Source organism: Triturus cristatus, chromosome 3_2 (genome assembly GCF_964204655.1).
Source record: "Triturus cristatus chromosome 3_2, aTriCri1.1, whole genome shotgun sequence".
Lineage (NCBI taxonomy): Eukaryota > Metazoa > Chordata > Amphibia > Caudata > Salamandridae > Triturus > Triturus cristatus.
Window position 1 is genome coordinate 1,040,686,777 of NC_140584.1, and position 26,965 is coordinate 1,040,713,741.

Consider the following 26,965-nt stretch of genomic DNA (forward strand, 5'->3'; position numbering starts at 1 on the left):
ACTTGCCAGTTATGCTTGTCAGTTGTGATCTGGTATTCATGTAAAGTTCTCTAATGCCCTTGAGCCAAGCTCAAGCTATATAAAACTGCAAATACATTAAAAAAAATATACACAATAACCTCTCTGTAGCCAGACCAAAAAACTAACCTTCTATTGTTTGTCTTTGTGTCATCCTTACACCATATATAACTTTAAAAGAACCTGTAGTAACGTATGCTTTTAAATGATAGATTTTCGCTACACCCAACATGGCTCTTCGAAGAGTTGGAAATAAATACACCTTGCGCTCTAGTTCCAAAAGTTGTACATCGGTTAGTGGCATTCCTACAGTCATGTGACGTAGAATTCTCCCCCCCCCTCCCTCCTCCATCCCCATACATTCGACTTTCTGCGCTGCCACCTCTCACGCACGCGCAGTTGTAGCCATGGGAATCTCAAGTCGGTTGTTGGGCTCTCTGACGGAACTGGGCATGATTAGACGAAGCTTGCAGCCCTTACTATTCCCTTTACTACGCCCTTTCGGAACGGTATCCTGTACAGACAACCACCGACGACTTTACAGCCTCAGCACTACAAGTACAAGGTGAGTGAGCGCAGGACAGATGGATGCGTGGTGACGTCACCACGCAGAGCGGTTCGAGGAGGAGCTGTAAATGCACCTGGGCGGAGCCGATAGCCTAAACAACGGCCATTTAGGTGCAGGTTAACTCCTTTCACTTCGTGGGCGACTGGAGGTGTGACTGTTGTGAAGCCCTTAAAACAGAGGCATACTTTTGCACCTAAAATGTCCGTCAGTGTGGGTAGCTTCTTGCAGTTACTTTTCCTTGCGGGTTTCCTGAACGCCTCGGGTGTAACATAAGAGCATGGTTACCAGTCATTTAGTGTCGGTCTCTATCACATTTATTTTACTACCCAACTGTGTGCAGGGAGGCAGTTTTCCTTGTTTGTATAACAAGCTTTGGCATAGCCAATAGGTCTCTTCTTTGGGACCTTATAAGTGTTTAGCCATGCAACAGTTGGTGTTGTTGCACTAAGGATATTGTGCTGCATAACTAAATACTTATAAGGTCCCAAAAGCGAGATCTATTGGCTATGCCAATGCTTGTTCTTCTTATTTGTAATGTAATATAAAGTTAGTAAAATACCTCTGTGGGCTAATCTATGCAATATAGAAATCAGTTTGTAGACTGAAGATTCGAATCTCGACTGGTCCACTCAGAATTTTATCTCCCCCACATCTCCCTGAAATCAATAAAATGAGTACTATTTAGCTAGGTGATATTGGAATCTGCTGTTTTTTCGACCACAAACAAACCACAGAGGTTTACAAGTGTTTTTCCCCAAGATACTGTGCTTCACAATACACCATCAACTGGCTAGCCTCACAAAAAAGTGTGAGAAACGTAATTTCTTTGCATCTCCACTCAGATACAATGATCTCCCTTCTTCGGATTAAATCAATCTATACAAAAGCAGCATCTATTCTGAAGCATGCTGTCATTGCAGATTTCAGCACAGTGCTATATTACTTACAATTAACAGGCATCGTTCAGTTGCGCAGCAAACAATTGCTAAAACGTGACCTTGTTACCAAAATCGGTTTTGACGTCTTGGTAAGTACTGTGGCCCTCATTGCAAGTTTGTCGGAATAGGGTGGGCTACTTACTAAAAGTGAAAAATACCGTTATCTCAAGGTGAGGTATTTACCAGAGGTGGTTAATGCCTCCTATTCCAAATTTACAGAAAAGTGAAGCAGAACATGCCTAATCGGTTTTTAATGCACCGCCAGTTTCGCTTTTTTTCCGGACCTTTTCCCCCAGATAAATTTCAGCAGTTTTGTTCTGCCAAAACTTATCAAGAAAAAACAAGGGGGGCGTGGCTTGAACAGCAGAGCTAATGGCTGCCTGATCCTGCCGATGCGCCTTAATGGAGCTAGCGAAGCGAAAATACTCCGGTAATAGCGAGACACACAAGGGGGAAAAATACACCCTGGTCGTCGGAACACCTACGCCGAAGATAGACACTAACGCGGAGTGACAGGAAGGCTCAGAAAAGCAATTAATACGGAAACTCATTGCGTAGACGGAGACGACCAAGATGGCACCCATAGGAAGCAACGAAGGAGACGGATCCTAGCAACTCAACGCGACAACGAGGAGTGGGACCAGCCGAACGCCACAGGAGAAGACGGCACCTCCGGCGGACCGAGACCAAGTCTGCTCACAAAATCTGAGGTGAGCGGGGGCAAGCGGGGGGAGCGAAAGCCCGTATAAAAACAGAATGTGAGAGGGGCAGATGGGAGACCCCCCCCCCCCGGCCACAAGAGCGCGCAAACCGTCCCTACCCCTCTGTCACTGACGTACACTGCCGTCCGACAAGGCGGCAGGGCAAACCCGTGTACACCGAAAACAAGGATGGGGGGTGAACAGTGAGGCGAGGGAAAGGAGAAACAAAATGGCGGCGGGTGGAACTACAAGAGGAGAAGAAAGCAAAACTAAAACAAAGAGCTAGAAAAGAAAGTAGGAGACAGAGGAGAAAGCCAGAACTGACCACAAACATGGAGAGCCAACAGTGAATAAGTCGGGATCCAAGGACAACAAAGCGGACTGTAATGGCCACAAACAAATACAAATAAATAAAGCAAGAGAGGAACCGTAAGCACAGGGCAGAGAAGGGGGCAGAGCTAACAAAACCATAAAAGCTTGCAAGAACAAATCAGCGCAAAAGTGGGAGTAAGGTAAAATTAAAAGCACAACACGTGAGGATAATAAGAAAGCGGTAAAGAGGAGGAAAGACAACCAACAAATAAATACAAGCGATAGAAACATCTAGCAAAAGCTTGTATGCGCACCAGGAGGGGGACATAACTAGCGCGACCCTGAGACCCCGACCCTCAACACGAGTGCCCTGAGGACAACAACCAACTCCCCTAGAAGCCGTGGAAAAAATACGCAGGAAAAGGGGGACACAGCGCCAGAAATAAAAACCAACAAAGGCAAACCACCGATCAAAGCAGGATATACAGAAGCGGTGGGACCAACACAGGGCAGGATAACTAGAACAACGTCAGATGGGGTACAGAAGAAGGAGACTTGGGACAGAGCAAGATAAACAGCAGAAAGACCGAAGGAGGCGCTCATGGACAGAAGACATAGAACGGACAAGATAGTGAGCTGAAAAGGGAAAGAGCAGAACCAAGGAACTAAAGGAACCAAGACACAAGACCGGGACTCAAAAGCAACGCAAGGGAGTAACACAGAGACCAAACAACAAGGAATATGACCGACAGGGAGAGCAGACTGCACCAGCAGCAAAAGAAAAGCAAGGGAGAACCACTGACATCTGACTCGCCTATCAAACAAAGACCGGCCATAAATAGTACACTTGAAACGATTCTTAAGAAACTAGCAGAGGTGCATGATTTGGCAAAATCAACAAAGCTCACCACATAAACAATCCAACTAGAGATTGCTGCGGTTAGAGCAGATTTGAACTCTGTGAATATCAGGCTAACAGCGGCAGAACAGAGGATCAGTGACACAGAGGACGTTGGTCAAGGCGTGAGAAAAGAAGTAAAGGCACTAACAGAAATCACGAGTGCCCTACAAAAGCAAGCAGCGGAGATGGAAGATAAGAACCGAAGGGGTAACATATGAATACTCGGGATCCCTGAAGGGGCAGAGGATGCAGCAGGATCCTGCTCCACATTCCTGGAGGACCTAATACCAAAACTCACCAATCTAAAATTCAACCGACAATTTGAATTAGATAATGCGTTCTGAGTCCCAGCTGTCAAGATATCGACTTCCCAATATGCAAGACCCATCATATGCAAACCCTTGAGGTCACAACACGCGGAGGAGATCTTTAACTACGCTAGGAAGAACCACCAGATCAACTGGAAGGGCCACAAAATTATTTGAACTCAAGATTATTCGAAGCCCACCGTGGACACAAGGAAAGGATTCCTCGCTCTGCGCCAGAAACTCAAACACATGAACATACAATTCTCGTTTGTGGCCCCCACGAAATTCAAAATAATAGACAAAGGGATAAACCACTTCTTCACAGACCCCCGAGATCTGCACAGATATCTAGAGGGTCCAATGTCACAACCCATGGACACCGCGCTCCATGGTACTGCTAAAAGAGGCCCGTCACCAGAGCTCAACAATGAAGGAGGTACTGGGTAAAATAATAAAAAATGGGAAAGAAAGAAAGATCCTAGGAAACAAGGAATATATGCGCAACACAACTACCTCAAATAACCACTAACTTCTACCTCACGACAACTACCTCAAATAACCGCCAACTGCTACCTCATGACCTCAGGTAAAGAGTCGAGGGAACAAAAGAACAAGGCACCAGAAAACTGGTAAACGAAAAAAAAAGAAAAAAAAAAGAATATCCTAGCCCCTGGATGAAGACCTGGATAACACTAAGATACAATAAGGACAATGTAGTCCACAACAAAAAGGAGTATAGCAACAGTAATCGACGAGACAATAAGCTCCGGGAGGCGGAAAGGCGATCCTGCAGTCGCACCTTCCGTATCCTAATGAAGAAGAGGGGAGGGTGGGAGGGGTTTTACAGAGGGGGGGCGGGCAATGGTAGTACACCTCAGGTACTCACTCTATTTCTTTTCCATTCTTTTCTTTTCCCAAACTTTATATATCCTTTCAAATGTTGATTGACTAGTTTGAACAATGTAGAAGGGAAGAACCATTGCTAGGGATACAAGCAAACTCTGGGAACCTTGAGTGTTGAGCGTACAGTATTGCCGCAATTTAAGAATACAAATGGCAGGTAGCAATAATCTCACACTATCTACAGACCTTAAAATAACATCACTCAATGTTAAGGGCCTAAACCACCCCATTAAACGCAAGAAAATTGTAGATTACCTAGCAAAGTCTAAAAGTGACATAATCCTGCTACTGGAGACAAAACTAGATGAGGTTGACACCAAACTAATCAGAGCCAAATGGATAGCGCAGATAGCAAGCTCACCCGCAGACAAAAAGAAGAGGGGAGTGCTGACACTAGTCTCCAAGAGTTCGAGACTAACAATAGACTCACACACACTGGACAATGAGGGAAGACTGCTTATAACAAGCCTCTCCAGAGGGGGAGAAAGACTGCACGTAGCAAACATATATGGTCCCAACATAGATGACCACACTTTCTGGGCAGAGGTATCCGACTCACTAGACAAAATCCCATAAGACGATCTTAGTGTTGTTGCTGGGGACTTCAACATCCCAATAGACACACTAATAGGCAGGCAATCCTCTTGCAAATACCACCCTTCCAACTCCCACACAGCACTACAGAACATATGCTCTAAATTCAATCTCAAAGACGCATGGAGGTTACAGCACCCAGCCGCAAGAGATTACACCTTCTACTCCATCCCTCACAAGACATACATGAGGATAGATTGCATCCTAATCTCAGGGAACCACACACATATGATCGAAGAATCTACGATCGAACCAAGGTTAGTCTCTGACCATTCAGCCATCAGTCTAAAGCTAGGTGGTACACACAACGAAGCAATCCCGAAAAGATGGCACTTTAGGAACGACACCATCAGAGACCCAGGCAACAAAAAGGAAATTGAGGAAGCCATAGAGGACTACACAACCAACAATGACAATAGAGAGGTTAGCACCAATATCATGTGGGAGGAACTAAAAGCAACCATTAGAGGCAGATTAATCAGCATCAAGGCAAGAATAAACAAGAAAGCGAGTCTACAGTTGACCCAGCTAGAGGAGAACATAAAAAAGTTAGAATTCGAGCATATAAACAACAAACAAGACAACACAACACTTTACACCCTGACACAACAGAAATACGCATATAACAAAATCATAAGCGAAAGAGTGGACTGTGGTTTGACAAATGCAAGGCTCTCAGCCTCTGCGAATCTAATAGAGCAGGAAAACTGCTGGCATCATACCTGAAGCACAAACGTAACCAGGTAGCGATCTCTTCAATCACAGACCGACACTACAAAACACACACTAGTCACAACGAAATACTCAACACATTCACAAGACTTCTACTCAGAGCTGTATAGGAGCCAAAAGACACTCGACAAGGTGTGCAAAAGATTTCTAGAAAGACTGAAACTCCCTAGACCAAGCTGACACTGCAAAACTAGGACAAGAAATCAACCGCACAGAGATAGAGCTGGCAATTAAATTGCTTAAAAAAAACAAGGCCCCGGGCCCAGACAGCTTCACAGCCGACTTCTACAAGGCCTTCCTACCCCAGCTAATACCTACATTCAAAAAGGTATTTAACCATACAGCAGCGTCAGTGGTTGTCCCACTGTCTATGACAGAGGCAACAATAATAGTTATACCAAAAGAAGGGAAAGACCACCAACTTCCGGGGAGCTATAGACCCATATCACTTATCAATGCGGACTGTAAAATATACACCAAAATCTTGGCGGCCAGACTGAACGAGTTCGTACCCAGAATAATAAGCAACACCCAAGTCGGCTTCATGCAGAACCGACTAGCGGGCGACAATACACGGTTATTCTGTCATGTACTAGAGCAAGTTTCGGGGAGCCAGACGCCAGCAGTAGCTATAGCACTAGATGGAGAGAAGGCCTTCGATAAGGTGTTGTGGGCTTTCCTAGAGCAATGCATGTTCAGCTTTAACCTAGTTGATGACTTCGTCAGAATGACAATGGCCCTATACCAGACCCCTACGGCCCGCATCACGGTTAACGGTTCACTCTCTGACGCGTTCAAGCTCCAGCAAGGGACCAGACAAGGGTGCCCACTCTCACCGTCACTCTTCCTCCTGGCTCATGAACCCCTAATAAGGGACATAATATTAAATGAAAACATAAAGGGAATTAACTTCAAGGGAGTGACCATAAAACTGGCAGCATACGCAGACGACATTCTGACAGAGCAACCCAAGACATCAATAAAAGCGCTAATGTCCACGATAAAAGAATACTCAGAACTCTCTGGGTACAAGCTTAATAATGAAAAGTCTGAGTGCAAGCCACTAAATATATACTGTTCCAGAGAAGTGCTGGAAGACTCAGGACTGGCCTGGTAGACAAACCACATCAAATACTTAGGTATTTTATTTGGCAGCGACCTAATATCCACAATACGGCACAATGAGAAACCTCTAACGATAAAGATAAAAAAACAATTAGAAGACTGGTCACCAAAATTTATGACATGATGGGGACGGATCGAAACATTAAAAATGATGATCACACCTCTGGTAAATTATCTATCGGGATGCTTCCCATCTTCCTATCAGAGGACTTCCACCAAAAGATAGATAAAATGTGTACCAAATTTCTTTGGAGAGATAAGAAAGCGAGGATTAGCATAAAAAAACTAAGACTACCAAAAATACAAGGGGGGGGGTGAACCTAGCGGATTTCAAGCTCTTCCAACTTGCTTTCATTGCCAAACAGGGCACACAATGGGTAGAACAGACACCAGAATACACACCGGTATGGTTTCAGGTAGAAAAGGCCATTCTGAACAACCTGAACCCACTAGCACTACTAACAACAAACGCATACCCTCACGCGAACAACCCTATCTTAAGAAATACCAAAATAGCACTTTTAAAACTTGACAAAAAAAATGGAGGTCAGTATCAAAGGCTCAAAATCAGAAACATTATGGGGGGAATAACAATTTCAAATTCAAAGGGAAAACTCTTAGATTTTACACATGGATAGAGAAGGGCATCTCGCACCCGCATCAACTAGAAAGGAAAGCAACACCAATCGCTTTCTCTGAACTGAAGACAACCCACCACCTAGAAGACCTAGATTTATACAGTGTCCTAAAGATAAAGACAGCCATAACAAAATCAAAAATAACAGACACCACGCCCTCGATCTTCCAATACGTCGCAAACATAAATAAACTAGGCCACCAAGCACTGAAAATATACAAAACACTACGACCCCTGAAGTCCAAACTCAACAATAAAACAAAGGGATACTGGGATACACTTATACAACCCCCGCTAAATGAACAGGAGTGGGGAAAGGTATGGGCCTCGGCCACCCAAAATAAAATCACCCCAGTTCTAGCACAAACCAAATTATGGCTGATACACAAAACATTCTGGACCCGAGCCCGCCTACACACATTAGGCCTCAGAGATAGCCCAATCTGCTGGAACTGCAACATGGGGAGAGGGGAGCCAGAGCACCTGATCTTCCAATGCCCAATGCTCAGGAATTTCTGGGAAAAGGTGATGGACTTTATAGACAATGTTTTTAAGTGCAAGATCACAAGGAACTTCGCCTCACTCACCACAGCGTTCATTAGAACAGACCTCCCCACAGAGGGAGAGAGAGAACTTTTGGACCTACTTCTGACAGCAGCGATCAAACTGGTGCTGACGAACTGGAAAGACTCCTCAAAAACATCCTACAAGAGTTGGCTCAACTGGGTCATCCACCTTAGGGAAGCAGACAACCTGGCAATGCAGTACTCCCCGTGGAAGGCGACTTCCAGAGGCCTATAAGAAGTTCTGGACAAGGGGTTAGTCCCTTATGAGCCGCCATAAGAAACAGCTCTGATCAAGAGACATTTCAAGAACTAGAACAAACAACCTACCCAGTAGAATATATACAGTTTGCTTCTGTCCTATCCTCCTCCTCGACTTATTCCACTCTGTCCTGTACATTCCCACTTTAAGACCTTTCTTTTCTTCATAAGAATATAGCCAGCAATGGGAGACCCGACAAAAATGTACTTTTATACTAATCTCTATACCTTGTAACCCAAAGGCGGTGAACCCGATAGACAATGTTTGTATATACATATAAAAGAGTTTAATAATAAAAAAACAAAAAATATGAAATTCTGAACCATGTGTCTAAAGAAATTGTGCATTGCTGGTCCCATAACTGTGTGTGTGGGATCATTAACTTCAACCCCTTTTTTCTTGCTTTTGGAATTCAACATATTTCTACCTCATATTTAAGTGGGCTGTGTGTGTAACCATTGCCTGTTTATAATGCACTTGTGAAAGACGGCATTCAGAAGCAGTTTGAGTATATTAGCGAGGAGAAGGTGTCACTCTTTGGCCACGAGTCGGCCATCCCCACCTCCGTATATGCCTTTGATCTGAGGACGCAGGAAGGCACAGAAGCACTTTCAGTGCCCTCTTGCATAGCTTCCCCACTCATCAGAAGAAGTTGGAACTAAGCCCCGGAGCGCACTGTATGGAGAAAAAAGGCACACACTTCCTATGAGAGCATCCTGAGGTGACAGTTTCCGAGTCCCCGTTATCACAGTCCTATGCCTGCTGGAGCGCAGACACTCTATAACGTCACTGCCTTCATCACTTCCGTGTAGCGAAGTTGAAGTAACGTGAGTACCGGCCTGGTGGCGTTTGGCAGCCGACTGCACCAAAGAGGATATTCTTGCGCCAGTGCCCACAGATAATGATAGGTCTTCTTTTGGTGCGGGGGAGGGAGGGATGGATGGGGTTAAGGGCAAAGTTTGTGAGATGTGGAAATAAGTGGCCAGTTAACTGCTAGGCTCTCCTCAGATAGGAATAAGTATAAACAAATGGCCCCTGCGCACACCGCTGTTTCCAAACGCCCGAGCCGGCTAGAAACAAGCGCGCGCGTGAAAATTCATGAAAACAAGCGTGAGGGACAAGCACTCGTGCTTGTGCTGCCATGCGCCTTGCGGGAGCGAGCAGCAGCGGCGCGAGATACATATGTTGTCAATTACCACACGTGCCACTGCTTGCTCCTGCAAGGTGGATGCCAGCACAAGCACGAGTGTGGGGAAAAGGAGCAGACCGATGGCTAAAGGTCACGCCTAGAACAGCGCATGCGCGCTGCCTAGGCGAGACCTAAAAATGGAGGGCACCCTTGCAGTTTCATTGGGCATGCCCCTCCTTCGATACCCCGAGTCCTCCACCCCGTCATATGCATCACAATCCTTAATGCCCAAAGTGCTACCATTTGCTGCATATTTATTTATTTATGCATTTTTATATAGCGCAAACTTTACCAGGAGATGTCAGAGTACATTACAATAGAGCAAAGTAAATTGCATAAGGAATTAAGAATAGCATGGAAGTAGGTAAAACTATTCATAGGTACTCGTGAAAGTCACAGATTAACAAGTTACAGAAACATTCAAGATTGCATAATATAAACAAGCAATTGCAATGCAATCGGTCTCGCCTTTGGGCCCTTATATGTATTTAGCTATGCAGCACATTAGCTTGGGTCCTGAAGCATGATCCGTTCTTTAACATGGAGGGAAAGTAAGCACCAAAATGCGTGACACACCAGGTATGGGAACACATGGAAAGAAATATTGCCTTTCACCGGGAAATGGTATAGTCCAAAGCTCTGTTTTTAATATAAAACCAGGGCCTTCTGTGGTCATATCACTGAAAATACAAGATTTGAAAAAAATATTATTGTCTACGGGTGCTCGTGGAAGACAATTTCTATGGACTGGAATCTAGAGAATGCTAAAGTGATTCTGGTATTTTACTGACCTCTGCCTGTTGCGTGAAGTTCGGTATTTCATGATTTGGGAAATAAAGATCTGGGAATCCTTAGATGAAAAGTCGTTCACCCCCCAGAGGAGTGTTCACAAGGGGTCCAAAGCCAAGGGCCACTTTCTCTCTCATGTTTGAATCCGTAGAGTGGTTTCTGTTCCCTGCTTTTGTCAGGACAAATGCATAGCAAACTAACCCCAAAGCACCACCTTCAAAGACACACATAAAATGAGATGGTTCGCATTCTGCCGAGATGTTGTGCAACCGACAAGTCAAAGATTTGGAGTTGGTTAGATAGTCAAGTAGTTTAAAGTGCCTGCTGCAGAGATCTAATTATAACATGCATACTGTAGGGGGTCAAATCTGACAAAATAACTTTTTGGGTTAATGTGCATGCTGCAGACATCAGCAAGTAACCGGTAAGTCAGAGATGTCAGACTTCACTACGTGGCTCAGTGGGTTACAGTGTCTCCTGCAGAGAGCCTGTATGTAAACTGCACGTAACTGGTGTCAGATATGGACCACGTACTTCAATGGGTTAAAGCGCCTGTTGCAGAAATATGTGCAACCTAAAGATTACAGGGTTGAAGGCCAACCGTGGCCACCTCAGCCTTTCATCCTCCCAATGGTGATAATAATAGTAAGAACACTGGATATTGTCGGTGCTTTGACTGCGCTGGCTGTCACTGTGGCGCTCCGTTATATAGACAAGTGCTGCATTGTCAGTGTGGAGAAGTGGATGTCCCTTCCCTGTCACAGCTCAACACTCCAGTGCTTTCACGCTCCGCTCTGCTTCAATGCAGCAGCCAGCCAGGCTCTTCCATCAGAGAAGATTGACGCTGTGTTTGATTGTGTGTGTGGTGCGACGACCCCGTGAAGCGCCGACCCCCACTTCAACAGGCAGTCAGGCTGCTAGGTCATTGTTATGTTACGGTGGGTTGAACATTGCATCGAGTGCGCTTATGTTCAGAGGGCGACACTAAAACAAACGGACATGTTGGACGACGGCAGTTAGTAGTGTTGCTACCGTCACTGGTGTCTTTTGGTACGCAAAGAATATGCGCTATAGTGCCGAAATATACAGTATGCCATACACACGCAAACTCATATACGCCATACCTGTCCATTCCACACCGTGCTATGCCACAATACAACTTAATGTGAGATAACAGTTCAGCATAACACAGACTTGCATCATAATACAGCCTAGCATGGCATAGCACACCGTAGGATACTATACACAATAATACAGTATGAATATGGACAGTGTGGCATAATATAAGAAAGCTTAGCATAGCATAACACAGCATGAACTGACGTGCAGTGCACAGCAGGATATAGCCACACTTACAATAACAATACATGGCAAAGTACGATATAAAAGCTTAACAGAACAGAACATAAAATAACACACAGTAACAGGTGCATTTAGAGGAGAAACTCAGTGTTTTGCAACGCACCAGAAAAAAATAGATGACCACAGCCATGTACAGAAACACAGAAATAAACCCAAGAACACAAACACAGAGACACACACGGAACAAACATGCAGGCAAAGATATTACAATAAAACACACTATCATTTCTACGCACACATGGGCATCTACACAGAGCCAAGAGACCCAGGTAAAGGGTAAACAGGGACACGCACATTATATACAAACATCCCACACCACAGGGGGAAATAAGCCAAAATTATTAGTGCAATGGTAATTGTACAGCTATACAAGCACACAGAGAAAGAAATGGAGCGATAGATTTGGGAATATATTCACACTCACCCTCGCAGTCACACAGAAGTTAACAGTCACCAGTTCAGCTTAAATGCACGCAACCGACGCATTAACGACAGCTACATTTGAGAGCAGACCTACAACGTGGCAAGCACTCACACACATACAGAGACACACATACACACGCATCCTTGCAAACATAGCTAGATCTGAGAATAGATTGGCCACACACACAGACACACACAGATACCAGGCCTGCAAGTCTGCACGCACATACCAAGATATGTCAGCACTCGCACACACAGAGGCATGCACACAAACATAGCTACACATTCAATATTGCACATAGACTCACACTGGGACAATTCACTACAGTTCCCAAAAAGCCTATCACACAGACATGCACTCCAGCACACAAGTACATGTGGACACATGTATACAGAACACCTAAACAGGCAATGTCGGGGAGACAACCATGCACACCTACAAGTGCAATGCCATACTATCAGAGTGTCCCACCTCAGGAACAGCCCAGTAGATAAATATGTACAGCCACATACCTATAGATGCACATACATATAATCTGAATACAGACATACGTCTATTGATTCAAGTGTGCACAGGCATATAATGTAAATGCACATGTAGATTCATGCGCATCCATACCTACACACACGCATACAAGCATAAACACTTCTGTATCCATGTTTGTACGCAAACACTTTTACGTAACCATGCCCATGCACTTCCGGAAGATGCACTATCGTAAATTATCTCCTCTTGTGGAAGTTCTTATGTTTTAAAAGACTCAACTGTAACAAGTCCAAGCGCCCGAAGGTTTGGAGATGAGCTCATGCATGATCTTATCTCCCAGTAACGTCTTGTCACTGGTAGCGATCTCCAATAGCGTTTACTAAAGTCGCCATGTTCATGCTTTTTAATATGCGTAGTAGTAATAGTGGTGAAGAACAAGAGCAACGGACTACATTCCAAGACCTGAGCCCGCTCATGACGTACTGTAACCAAAATCTCCCCCCGCATTTCTGCTCCTCGTACAAAAAAGATGAAAGATGCATTACATTAAGGTAATCAAACCGGAAAGGACTCGTAAATCAATTAATAGCTTAAACCGAACTCTGCAAGATTCCAACCCAAGGCCACAAGTGAAACTCTCTTACTCACATAATCTTTAATTAGAAGAAAAACCAGCGTTGGCGAGGTTGGAAAGGCGCAATTGTCCCGCTGCCTTGAAAGTGGGCGTGGCTGCTGAATGAAGCACGTCGTCGTGCTTGAGTTCGGAGAAACTCTAATAAAGAAAATAGAACAGGTCCGATGCAACAACCTAGTAAAGGGGCCAATATCCATGGGAGGAATGAAATGACGACATGGAAGTACTAAGGAGGCGCTAACAAGCCTCATTATCAATCAAAAGCCAAGCATAAAAGCCAGCATTTAGAAGGGTAAACACCCAAGCCAATGAAAAAGATGGGCGGGGTAGTGGACGGAGCTTCCCCCGCTGTACTGTATACAGCATCTCTCGACGAGACAGCGCATGCGCTGCCTAGGTGAGACCTAAAAAGGTGGCGCGATTAGGGTTACACAAGTGCAGAATACATATTTACAAAATTGAGAGCTCGCGAGTGACGCAGCAGTCAGGGTCATGCCCTGGGATGAGGCAAAACATTTCAAAGAAGTGTCTTTGGAAGAGAAGAGTTTTAAGATCTGTTTTGAAAATCCAGAAAGAGGCAGTGGGCCGAAGGTTTGAAGGTTGCGAGTTCCAAATTCTAGTCGCATTACCGGAGGAGGATTGCGCCATAAGTCTTTTCTTTTGAAAATTGGAGGTTTGATCTGTACATTTTCAGCATTGCGTGAAGGCCTGGAGCCGCCAGATATTTTGAGTTTGGTGGCCAGGTAGTGAGGGTTGGACGTGTGTATGGCTTTATCTGTGATGCAGGCAGTGTTGTAAATCAACCTAGCTTTAATGGGAAGCCAGCGAAGAGAAATCAGTAATTATTATTATTATTATTATTAAATTTGTTAGGCGCACAGCTACCCTATTAGGGTTTCCCGGCGCAAATAAGTCTGAATTAGACTAGGTAACTAGGCCAGTTGCTGAATGAAGAGCCAGGTCTTAATGTCTCGCCGAAATTTTAGGTAAGAGGGTTCCAGCTTCACATGTTTAGGAAGGGAATTCCAGAGTTTCGGTCCGAGGTACGAGAAGGAACGTCCACCCATTCTTGTCAGTTTAAATCTGGGAAGTGTCAAGTTTCCCTGGGTGGAGGAGCGCAGGGCGCGATGCGGTGTGTAAGGGCAGATGAGTTCTCGCAGATACACTGGAGCTGCACCTTGTTTTATTTTAAAAATATGGCAAAGAGCTTTACATTTGATACTGTTATTAATGCAGAGCCAATGAAGATCCTGCAAAAAAGGAGTAACTGAGGCTCTCCTTGCAATATGGCAGAGAAGGTGCGCTGCAGAATTTTGAACCATTTGCAGCCTCCTCACGGGTTCCCTATTGCAGCCTAAGTAGAGTATGTTCCCGTAGTCCAATCGGGACATAATAAGAGATTGGACTACGGTTCTTTGTGTAGAAAAAGAGAGCATCCAAATTATTTTCCGCAGCCATCTTAGTATGGAAAAACAGGTACCCACAGTACTTACTGCTTGTTGCCGCATGGAAAGTTGTCTGTCAATAATGAAACCTAAATTCCGGGCTTGGGTTACCGGCTGAGGAAATAAACCCATTTCTTGAGGCCAATGAGAATAGTTCCAAAGATGTTTATCTTTCCCCAGGATGATGACCTCCGTTTTGTCCCCGTTTAATTTAAGGCAGTTGGTGTTCATCCATTTTGAAACTTGGAGCAGACCATTTCTTCGAGAAGATATCGTATTGTCTTTAGAGGAGGATAGCGAAAAGATGATTTGAGTGTCATCTGCATAGGAGTAAAGGGTGAGCCCTGCGTCCTCAACGATGGTAGTAAGGGGACGCACACAGATATTAAAAAGTAGTGGACTCAAGGTAGAACCCTGAGGAACTCCATATGCAGATGCTCGAGAGGTGGAAGAAACCCCAGAAGAAAAGACCTGAAATGAACGGTCGCTCAGAAAATAGGACAGCCAAAGCAGGGCTGAACCTTCCACACCTGCTAACTGAAGAGAATTCAGCAGGATAGGGTGAGACACCGTGTCAAATGCTGCGCTCAGATCTAATAAGATGAGCGCCATGGTCTCACCCTGATCTAAGCAGTGACGTAATTTTTCAGTTACTCCCAAAAGGGTAGTTTCAGTAGAGTGGTGCGTTCTGAAACCCAATTGAGAGGGTTGCAGATATCCAGATTTTTCGATATGAGTGGTTAAGTGAAAATTGACATGCCTTTCCAGAATTTTAGAAAATACTGGTAGAAGTGAAATAGGGCGGAAATTCGCCAGGACCGAGCGATCAGCATTGGGTTTTTTCAGTAGAGGAATCACCATCGTGTGTTTCCAATCCATTGGAACATGTGACTCGCGTATTGAAGTATTTAGGAGATCTCTACAGAGTCCCAATATGGTAGGGGAAAGTAGTTTTAAAATATTAGCTGGTAGGGAGTCCAGAGGGGAACCTGAATTTACCTTGGATAGACAATATTTGAATGATTCCTCATTAAGGAGAGGCCACTGTGAGATTTTCACTGTGTCAAAATGGGAATCCATTTGCACTGTGTCAGGGGGGGAATCCATGTGCCTCGTATCTGTGTCAGACGGATTTGAGTCCTGAGACAAAGTAGGAACAAATTTACTATATATTGTCTTCACTTTCTCGGTAAAGAAGTTAGCAATGTTATTGTATTTGGTAGCATCCAGGGCAGGGGGTACAGGAAGAGTGTTTGCCCCGGACAGTTTTTTAAACATTGAGAACAAAACTTGAGGTTTGTTCAATTAGTCAGTAATGGTTTTGGAAATATGCCTTGCTCTTGCTGCCTTACAGGCGGCATGATATTTATGAAGAGCTGTCTTATAGTCAATTTTACAATTGGGAGCATAACGTTTTCGCCACTTTCTTTCTAAAACTTTACATTGTGATTTTAGAGTCCTCAAATCTTCATTAAACCATGGAACTGGGGTGCGATGGGAAGAGCAAATTTTCGATGAGGGAGGCAGGCAAAGGTTTATAGAGGTGTAACGCCCTGAACGTCTCAGGATCGTTTAACAGACACGATAATGAGAACGCAACCACTTGTGAAGGTTTAGTTATTTTAATGAAGGCAAAAATAATACAAGGAATAAACAAAGGTTATAGTCACTGGAATCTTCCAGGCTAAGTACGTTACCAGCCCACAGCACGGATGGTCCTAACCGTCCTCTGCATATACGCCGATCCCGGCGTATGCCAACAGAGGGCAAAAATGAAATGGCCGACAATGCCAATCGGTAGGCTGTGAGGGGCACAAAGAGTGTTGGGGAGAATCGAGGAGTCAGGGAAACACCCAGCCGGGGTCTCTACCTGAAGGGAGCAGCCGCTCAACCTCTTCCTCAGACTGCACCGGGACGCGGAGTCACCTCCTGGTGATGCGTCACCGATACCCCAATCACAAGCAAAGAAGACTGAACCGAGAGCAGCCGCTCGATCGATCCCGTGGACTTCCGAGTCTGTAACGCGGCAAACACCTCCTGGTGTGCGTTACAGCTGGCAGTCCCTGTATCTCTGGTCGGGCTGGGAGTTACGACTCCAACCAGCAAAAGCGCCACTGCGCTTTGACTCAGCCGAGTCAAAAAGCGAAGCTCAATGGTTATCCGGTAGAGCTTCCGGGTCCTTCACAGGTGACGATGGGGCAAGACACGGCCCAGGGAGTAACGACTCGACCTACCTCCGTTCTTGCCTTACTGGAGCACCACTCCGGAACACTGCTCTTCACTAAGCAGGTACGTCGGTGTAAACACAATATCCGACAGCGTTGTACCTCCCGGTTCCTCCCTTTATAGGGCGTGTTTTCCTTGAGTTATGTAGCAGCTCTCCTGTTTACATAAGGGCGTGTTTTCCTTGAGTTATGTAACAGCTCTCCTGTTTACATAAGGGCGTGTTTTCCTTGAGTTATGTAACAGCTCTCCTGTTTACATAAGGGCGTGTTTTCCTTGAGTTATGTAACAGCTCTCCTGTTTACATAACCTCTCAACCGCTAAGCATCCTGGGAGATGTAGTCCGTTTTCGCTGGTTACCGTTTTCCTCCCCTCGCATGACAGGAATTCTTGACAGTACATCCTCCCTCTCAGCGGCTCCCCACGGGTCCAGCGCTGGCAGGAAAACGCCGATGGAACAAGGAGACCAAGCGCGGAGCATGAACCCCTTCAGCCGGTTCCCATGACTGCTCCTCCGGGCCATAGCCTTTCCACGCAACCAGGTACCACAGCTTCCCCCTGTGCCATTTGGACGCCCGTATGCCCGACACTTCATACTCCACCTCCGACTCCACGCATACCGGCCTGGGTGTCCCAGACGGCTTGGAGGGTGCTGGTTTGAGCAATGATACATGAAAGACAGGGTGTATCCGCAATGACTGGGACAAGCACACCTTCACGTTCACGGGACCCATACACTTGGTAATTCGATAGGGGCCCATGTACTTGGGATGGAACACACTGTTCTTTCGAAACCTCATGTTTCTTGTGGATATCCAGACGTAGTCTCCAGTGCGGTACAGTGGCCCGGGCCTTCTCTTCCTGTCTGCCGCAGCCTTGTATCTTCTCTTGGCCTCTATTAGGACAGCCCTTGAGCGCATCAACGTGTCTTTTATGTGTGCCACCCTGTCCGCTGTGGCGGGAATCCTGTCCTCTCTGAACGGATGTAGAAATGGCAAGAACCTGGGATGTTGGCCATAGTTGCTATAGAACGGAGATGACTGTGTGGAGCTGTGAGTGGCGTTGTTATAGGCTATCTCTGCAGCCCATAGCAAGTCGACCCATTCTTCCCTGCCCTGGTCCACAAAACATCGCAGATACTGTTTGAGCGTTTGGTTCAGGCGCTCGGTTTGGCCGTCCGTTTGAGGGTGGTAGCTGGTGGACAGGGCGGTCTTAACATGCAGTGCAGTGCACCAAGTCTTCCAGAATTGCGCAGTAAACTGCGACCCCCGGTCCGACACGATCACCCCAGGTAATCCATGCAGTCGTACCACATTCTTTAGGAGTAGTGACGCCAATTCCCCGGCCGTAGGGACTCTCTTGCAGGGGATGAAGTGCCCCATTTTCGTCAAGTAATCCACCACCATCAGTATTGCCGTCATCCCCTGGTCTACCGGTAGGCCCACCACGAAGTCCAGTGATATGCTATCCCATGGTCTATCCGGGGTCGGAAGTGGATGTAAGAGCCCTTGGGTTCGGCCATGGTCGGCCTTCATGGTAGCACACGTAGGACACTCCTGTCCCCACCTCCTGACGTCCACTCTCATGGTTGGCCACCAGAAATGCCGTCCCATGCTAGCCACCGTTTTTTCAAAGCCCAAATGACCTGCGCAGGGGGAGTCATGACACCAGATGAATGCTTGTTTCCTTAGCCTAGGCGTGGGTATCAATAGGCACCTGCCCTTCAGGGGTATCCCGTCCTTCAGCTGCCATTCTCTGTGACTGAGGAGCCACCTCCGCCATGCGAATGACCTGATCCCTCTCTTTATTCCCCTCAGGAAAGTATCCGGTTGGATAACCCCCAATACCATCCTCGGGGAAATGATGGAATGCTCGGTCGCAGGCAATGGTTCCTTAACTGCAGATTGACGGGACAGGGCGTCCGCCTTCCGGTTTTCCATCCCCGGCCGATATGTGATGCGGAAGTTGAACCCCGCAAAGAAGATCATCCACCGCAGCTGTCTGGTAGAAAGGTGTCTTGTGGCCGTCATGAACTGTAGGTTCCGATGGTCCGTGTACACCGATACCACATGTCTTGCCCCCATCAACCAATGCCTCCATTCGGTGAAGGCGTCCTTGATTGCGAGAAGCTCCTTCTCCGCAATATGGTAGTTGCGTTCGGCGTCGTTGAGTTTGCGGGACATGTACGCAACGGGATGAAGCACCCCTGTGTCGTGGTTGCGTTGGGACAAGATAGCCCCCAGCGCCACATCCGATGCGTCCGCTTCCACCACGTAGGGGAGATCCGGATCGGGGTGAGCCAACACCGGCGCCTTACCAAAGGCGCTTTTCAGGGCCTCAAAGGCTGTGTTCGCTTCAGGGGACCAGACAAACTCCTTGGACTTCCTCAGTAGCTGTGTGATTGGGGCCACCAATCCTGAAAATCCATCTATAAACCGCCTGTAAAAGTTGGCGAAGCCAATGAAACTTTGGACGTCCTTCACGCTTTGGGGCACCGTCCATTCTTTCACCGCCTTGATCTTTCGTTCTGCCATCTCCTGTCCCTCTGGACTCAGCATCACTCCGAGGAATTCCACGGATGTGACGTGGAAGTCACACTTGCTGAGTTTACAAAACAGCATGTTTTCCCTCAGCTTTTGGAGCACCGCTTTGACGTGGTGTACGTGCTCCTCCACACTGGACGAATAGATGAGGATGTCGTCGATATATACGACCACGTAGATATCCAACTCCTCTCTGAATACCTCATTCAAAAAGTACTGAAAGGCTGCCGGGGCGTTGCACAGACCGAACGGCATGACGAGGTACTCAAAAAGGCCGAACCTGGTCTTAAAGGCGGTCTTCCACTCGTCTCCGTCCCTCATGCGCACCAGATGGTATGCCCCTTTCAAATCCAACTTGGTGTAGATACGAGCTTTCTTGACCTGTTCCAGAAGTACACTGATGAGAGGCAAGGGGTACCGATTCTTTACGGTTATCGCATTCAATGCCCTAAAGTCCACACAGGCTCTCAGCTCCCCATTAGCCTTCGGGATGAAGAAGAGTGGCGAGGCGGCCGGAGACTTGGACGGGCGGATGAATCCTAGCTTGAGGAGTTTATCCAGGTACCCCCGGAGATGCACGTTTTCAGGCTCCGTCAGGGCATACAGCCTGCCGCTGGGAACGCTGGCCCCTGGCACCAGGTCGATCTGGCAGTCAAACTGTCTATGTGGTGGTAGCACTTCCGCCTTCACCTCATCAAATACATCCTCAAAACTGTGATAAGCCTGGGGGAGAGCCACATCTTTTTCTGCCGCTGTAGCCACCGTCTGACTCCCGCTCTCATCTGCGTCAAGGGATTCCGTTCTTATTCCACAATGCAGGATGCAATACGGTGACGTCAGTTCGATGCGATGTGTTGGCCAATCCACAGAGGGGTTGTGTTTCTGTAGCCACGGCAATCCCAATATGACGCCATATTGGGGCGCTCGGATGATGTTAAAATCGATTTGTTCCAAATGGTTCCTCCCACATCTCATCGGAAGGACCCCCGTGTGCTGCCCGATGGGCCCCGTCACCAATCGCCTTCCGTCTACAGCATAGACGTCTTCGGGTACAGCTTTGGGAAGAAGCACTAGCCCTAGCCTGCATGCCTCGTTGTGGTCCATAAACATGCCAGTGGCCCCTGAATCCACCATGGCCACAACGGGTATCCACTGGTCATGCACTCCCACGTGCACCGTGAGAAACAGGTGTCGTTGTCCCTTAGTGACCGAGTTGGAAAGTGAAGGGATGGATGAGTGACTCCGAGATGCCCCTTCTTTGGTCTGGGAGTCCTCTAGTTTTCCGCCGGTACGTCCACCACGGCTGTTACCGACCGGTTGGCCCGATAACGTGACGTCTTCGGTTTGGCAGGGCATTCACATACGTAGTGGCCTTTTTTGCCACAATATAGGCACAATCCTTGTTTACGGCGTGACTCTTTCTCCGTGGCTGTGAGGCTCGCTCCTATTGCGCCGATGTCCATGGGTTCTCCCTTGGATGCGGTGGCAGTTTCAGGACTTCCCACTGTCACATAGGATGGAAGGGATTTTCCTTTTCTCCCATGATCCCCCTTTCTTTCACTTAGCCTATGTTCCAGCCGTAATACCAGGTTGATAAGGCCCTCACATGTCTTGGGTTGTGGGTCAATATGAGCCACGGCGTCCTTGAGCTCATCGCACAGCCCGTGATGGAAGAGCGCCGTCTGTTTAGCAACAGGCCACTTGGTTTCCGCAACCAGCCTTCGGAACGCGTTGAGATACTGCACCAGGTCGTTGGATCCCTGTCTCAACTCAAGCATTTCACGGTCCGCCGTGTACGAGTCAGCCCTTCTGTCGAAGACCTTCAGGAATTCCTCGCGAAAAGCACCCCAATCACATAAGATGGGGTCGTCCCTGCTCACCAGAGGTACGGCCCATTGTGCCGCGTTTCCATCCAAATAGGATATAAGGAAAGCCACACGAGCCTGACTCGTGGGGACCGCCCTTGGTTTGCACGATAAATGTAGCGCCACTTGTGTGAGGAATACCTGCACTGTGTTAGGATCCCCACTGTACCTCTCTGGTGTTGCCAAGGGGACGGCTACCGGCATTTCCACTACTACCGCAGGGGTCTGGTTCGTGAGGGAGGTGCTGGGCGTGAGCGGGTCCAATTGGATAGCATCCAGTCTGGCTTTTACATCGGCTGTTTCTTGCCTGGAGGCAGCCAATTCAATTTGCACGGTCGCTAAAGCAGCCAGCACATCATCAAGTGTTGCCATGTCTGTTATCGACCGGGAGACAGTTAGTGTTATTAAGGTCGGATATTTTGTAACGCCCTGAACGTCTCAGGATCGTTTAACAGACACGATAATGAGAACGCAACCACTTGTGAAGGTTTAGTTATTTTAATGAAGGCAAAAATAATACAAGGAATAAACAAAGGTTATAGTCACTGGAATCTTCCAGGCTAAGTACGTTACCAGCCCACAGCACGGATGGTCCTAACCGTCCTCTGCATATACGCCGATCCCGGCGTATGCCAACAGAGGGCAGAAATGAAATGGCCGACAATGCCAATCGGTAGGCTGTGAGGGGCACGAAGAGTGTTGGGGAGAATCGAGGAGTCAGGGAAACACCCAGCCGGGGTCTCTACCTGAAGGGAGCAGCCGCTCAACCTCTTCCTCAGACTGCACCGGGACGCGGAGTCACCTCCTGGTGATGCGTCACCGATACCCCAATCACAAGCAAAGAAGACTGAACCGAGAGCAGCCGCTTGATCGATCCCGTGGACTTCCGAGTCTGTAACGCGGCAAACACCTCCTGGTGTGCGTTACAGCTGGCAGTCCCTGTATCTCTGGTCGGGCTGGGAGTTACGACTCCAACCAGCAAAAGCGCCACTGCGCTTTGACTCAGCCGAGTCAAAAAGCGAAGCTCAATGGTTATCCGGTAGAGCTTCCGGGTCCTTCACAGGTGACGATGGGGCAAGACACGGCCCAGGGAGTAACGACTCGACCTACCTCCGTTCTTGCCTTACTGGAGCACCACTCCGGAACACTGCTCTTCACTAAGCAGGTACGTCGGTGTAAACACAATATCCGACAGCGTTGTACCTCCCGGTTCCTCCCTTTATAGGGCGTGTTTTCCTTGAGTTATGTAACAGCTCTCCTGTTTACATAAGGGCGTGTTTTCCTTGAGTTATGTAACAGCTCTCCTGTTTACATAAGGGCGTGTTTTCCTTGAGTTATGTAACAGCTCTCCTGTTTACATAAGGGCGTGTTTTCCTTGAGTTATGTAACAGCTCTCCTGTTTACATAACCTCTCAACCGCTAAGCATCCTGGGAGATGTAGTCCGTTTTCGCTGGTTACCGTTTTCCTCCCCTCGCATGACAAGAATTCTTGACAAGAGGAAAATAACCAGTTCGATATTGCCTTATTTAAAGGGGTGAGTGGAAGTGTCGTGTCTGGAAGATTCCCTTCAAGAAGACCATTTAACATGTCTAATTTCAGCTTATGCCAGGGTCTCTTACTCCTCGAGTCAAATATTGTCCGAGACACTGGAGAATCAAAAACCTTAAGTTGGAAATAGACCGCATAATGATCAGACCAACTTTGGGGCAGAGCAGGGCAGTTGCACACAAAGGAAAGATTAGAAAAAATAGGGTCTAGTAAGTGCCCTGCTTGATGTGTAGGTCCCTTGTTATGGAGAGACAAGCCAATGGCTTCCAGGTCGGCTAGAAGAGTAGAGTTATCCGAACTTGTTAGGTCTTCCAAATGAAGGTTGAGCTCACCTAAAATCAAAAGGTTAGCGGCATGTAGAATGAGAGGGGCAATTAAGTCTGGCAGGGAGGATGACCAAAGTTTTGCGTAGCCAGGAGGGCGATAAATGAGAAGTTCAGAAATAGTAAATTGCGGAGAAATAGCAAATTTAAACAAGGCAGACTCACAACCTGGGAGGGATTGGGACTCAAATTTACAAGAATAAACAGATTTAAAAATAATCCCTATTCCGCCACCTCTTCCCGTACTCCTGTCACTCCTGACGAAGACATAATCAGGAGGAAGAGTCTTTTGGCCCCATATACAAAACATGCCGTTGAATGGAGGATGGATTTTAGCGTGGACAGGTGGGATTTGGGGAGGTCAGCAAGGGGAAAATTACAGTACTCCAGTCATGAGAGTACCAGAGATTTGACCAGAGTTTTCAGGTCTTGCTCCGAAATGAAACGCCAAATCCCCCAGAGAAGACACAGTTGGTAGCTTGACCTCTTGGCCTTAGAGTTGATTTGGGAATGTAAGTTGAGTCTTTTGTTCAGGATAACAGCTAGGGATTTGGCACTGTCAACGGTGGTGGGTTTGTTGTTAAGAATGTTCAAATTATCCATCCATGATTGAACAGGAGGTGGGTATAGGAAAGTGCCCTTTTCTTTGCATGGTTATCCCCACTCTTTGACTGACATCTGATGCAGCCTGACTTGATGTGCCCTGGGTCCCTGCCAATTAGGTTCCCAGGGCCTGTTTTCTTTCCCAAAACTGTACCTTGGTACCCACAATTGGCACATCTCTGGTCACAGGTAAGCCCCTTGTAAAAGGTACTATGGGTACCAAGGGCACTGTGACCAGGGAAGGCCTCTAAGAGCTACTGCACCTATTGTGCCACTTTTAGAGGCCCTGTACCTTAACACCCACACACTGCCATTGCAGGCTGCATGTATTGGTTGAAAGAATAGTGAAGAGTCTACATTCCTGTGTGCCAGGCCTGCAACCCACTACCTGAGGCCTAGGTAAGCCACCGCTCTAGCAGGGAGCACTAGCCCTCAGGTGAGTGTGTAGTGGCATGAGTCCTGTACCCCTACAGTGTCTAATACCATTCGTAGACATTGTAAGTGTAGTAAAGCCATAAAGAGTATATAGTCTGGGAGTTGGTAATTACAAACTCCACAGCTCCAAAATGTCTTTACTAAAAACTGGGAAGTTTGTTAGCAAACTTCTCAGCACATTAAACCCACACTGATGTAATTGTGGGATTTAATGTAAAATGCAGAGGGCATCTTAGAGTTGCCCCCTGAAAAACGACCAGCCCTGGTGTGGTTCCTGAATGACTGCCCACCATCTGCCACCACCAGACAGGTTTCTGGACCCCTGTGTAGAGAGAATCCGTACTCTGGGTCCTGAAACAAAGCCCATCCTGGGCACAGCTGTCATACCTCCTCCCCCAGGATGGGCTGGGTCCACAAAGGGGAAGTTTTAAAGGCCTGCTGCCTTTGGTAGCTTTTGCACGGGACAATCGACCAGAAAACCAAGCTAGGAATAGAAGTGTGCCCACCTTTGCTAACCCCAGCCCTAAAATGGGGGAGGCGAGGTGAAGCCTCCATCTCAGTCCCCTCCATCTTGAGGATGCAGGGACTCAGCCAGTTAGGGAGAGACTCATGGCCCCTCCCACTGGAGGGTAGCATAATAGGGGGTATACCCACCCCAAGGAAGAGACCCATTAATCCTGACCTGCACACACCTTTAACGCCCCTAAATGTAGTATTTAGGGGCAACCCTGAACCTTGCCTCCTCAGATTCGAAGAAGAAAGAAGTAGGACTAACATGCCATGCTGACCCAGGAAGAGGAGGACACCAACTGCTTTGGCCCCTGCCCTACCAGCCTGTCCCATCTGTGACCTGCATACAGCGAGAACCCCAGCAAGTTCTGCAGCCAGCAACCCCCCGAGCCCGGAGGACCTACCTGCATTCAACTAACGGACTCTGCCTCCTGTGAGCACCGGATTTGCTCATGCCAAGACTCACCAACAGAATCCGGATTCAGGCGGCTCCGCGTTTCTGCACCCGATGCCCACGGCCTGAGTTCGAGTGGCCCAACACCACGAGGAGGTCTTCCCAGCGATCCTGACCTGGGATCTGGTGATCCTCGACCTTCCTCAAGCTTCAAGACGACACCTGCAGCCTCAACCTGAAGGGTTCCCCCGACCGGAGTTGGTAAAGAAACCCAACGCCAAAAGACACCTCTACACCCGATGCCTCATAGTCTTGGTTGGCCCGACCAACGGTGTACAGCCATCCCCGAAGAACCCAACTTACCTCTCCAGCCGGTGGTTGCCTTCAGAAGTCTCCCTGCCCGAGCCTGCAGCAACTTTGCCGAACCGAAGGCCTCCATTGGAAACCACAAGGTTCCCTATGACTTCTTTGCACCCTGCACCCGGTCGCCCCTGTGCCGCTGGTGGTGCAGCTCCTGTGCTGATCGCCGGCCTCTGCAGTGCTGACCTTAACCCAGGAGCTTTGCTCCCACACCCGAGGGGCCTGCTCACAGGCAGCCCCTAACCAAAGACCCCCTTAGCCTCAATGGCTAACATTGGGACTCTGCACTGGGCCGTCCCAGTGCAGCTGGTGGTGCAACTTGAGTGCCTACCCAGACCTTAGGGATCTTTGGTCTTAACCACCATAACTCCCACTTGTAAGTGGAATACTTACCTGATAACCATTTTCACCCATAGGGATCAATGTTATGTGTTTTTGACCCTAAAAATGTTCTTAGTGTTGAACTGATGTTTGTATGGGGGAAAGAGTAACTAGACTGTAATGCTGTAAAAGTCTTACCATCCTTGTTTTGTGGGATCCCTCGGTGTGGTATCTAGGCATTCCAGCCCAAGTAGTCGTTGTAATCAAAAAGTATCCTAAAAGTATTTACTGTGTATTTTAAACTGCTTTCTGAAAACATACCAACCTGTAACAATTGCAAATCAATTTCCAATTGCATTTCTGTGTAAAGTTTAACATATGAAAGTACATTTTACCTACCTGTGCCAAGTCCTGCTTGGTTCTAGAAATAAAATATAAGTATATATTTTTTATACTTACCCAATTGGTCTGGATTGTGTCTCTGAGTGTGCGCCATCAGTCTTGATTGAGTGAATTCAATAAATGCTTAACACACCCTCTGGATAAGCCTAATGGCTCGCCCACACTACCACAAAAAGAGCTGTTAGTACTTACCTAATTTAGCCTCTGCTATACCTCTGGGGACTCCCTGGACTCTGTGGACATTATAACTTACTTTGTTATAGTAGATACAGACCCAGCTTCTTACATTGGTGGATCAGCGATGGGATATAAATCCTTGCATTTATTGAACAAACTTAGTCAACTTCTGAGCACATGACAAGAATCCAGAAATTTACTTTAGTACAACTCACTTTTTTGAATTGCCAATTTGTTTTTACTAAATTAATAAAAAACATTCCTGTTATGGCCTTGTATTAAGTCCCCTTGTAGCACTTGTTTAGAGAAAGTAAACGTCACTGAAGTTAGGGGGGGGGGAAGTACTTAGAACTTTTTGTGTAGGTCTTC

At 47.1% G+C, this 26,965-nt stretch overlaps 1 protein-coding gene across 2 annotated transcripts in view; it reads left to right on the forward strand.

The window, feature by feature from the left end:
- Window positions 1-377: 377 nt before the first annotated feature.
- ABHD11 (abhydrolase domain containing 11) overlaps window positions 378-26,965 on the forward strand; it is a 168,747-nt gene continuing 142,159 nt past the window's right edge. For both annotated transcript variants that reach the window (XM_085649719.1, XM_085649720.1), the window contains exon 1: window positions 378-583. In XM_085649719.1, coding sequence (XP_085505845.1) covers window positions 426-583 — 158 coding nt within the window. In that variant the 5' untranslated portion in view covers window positions 378-425. The remainder of the gene's footprint in view (window positions 584-26,965) is intronic.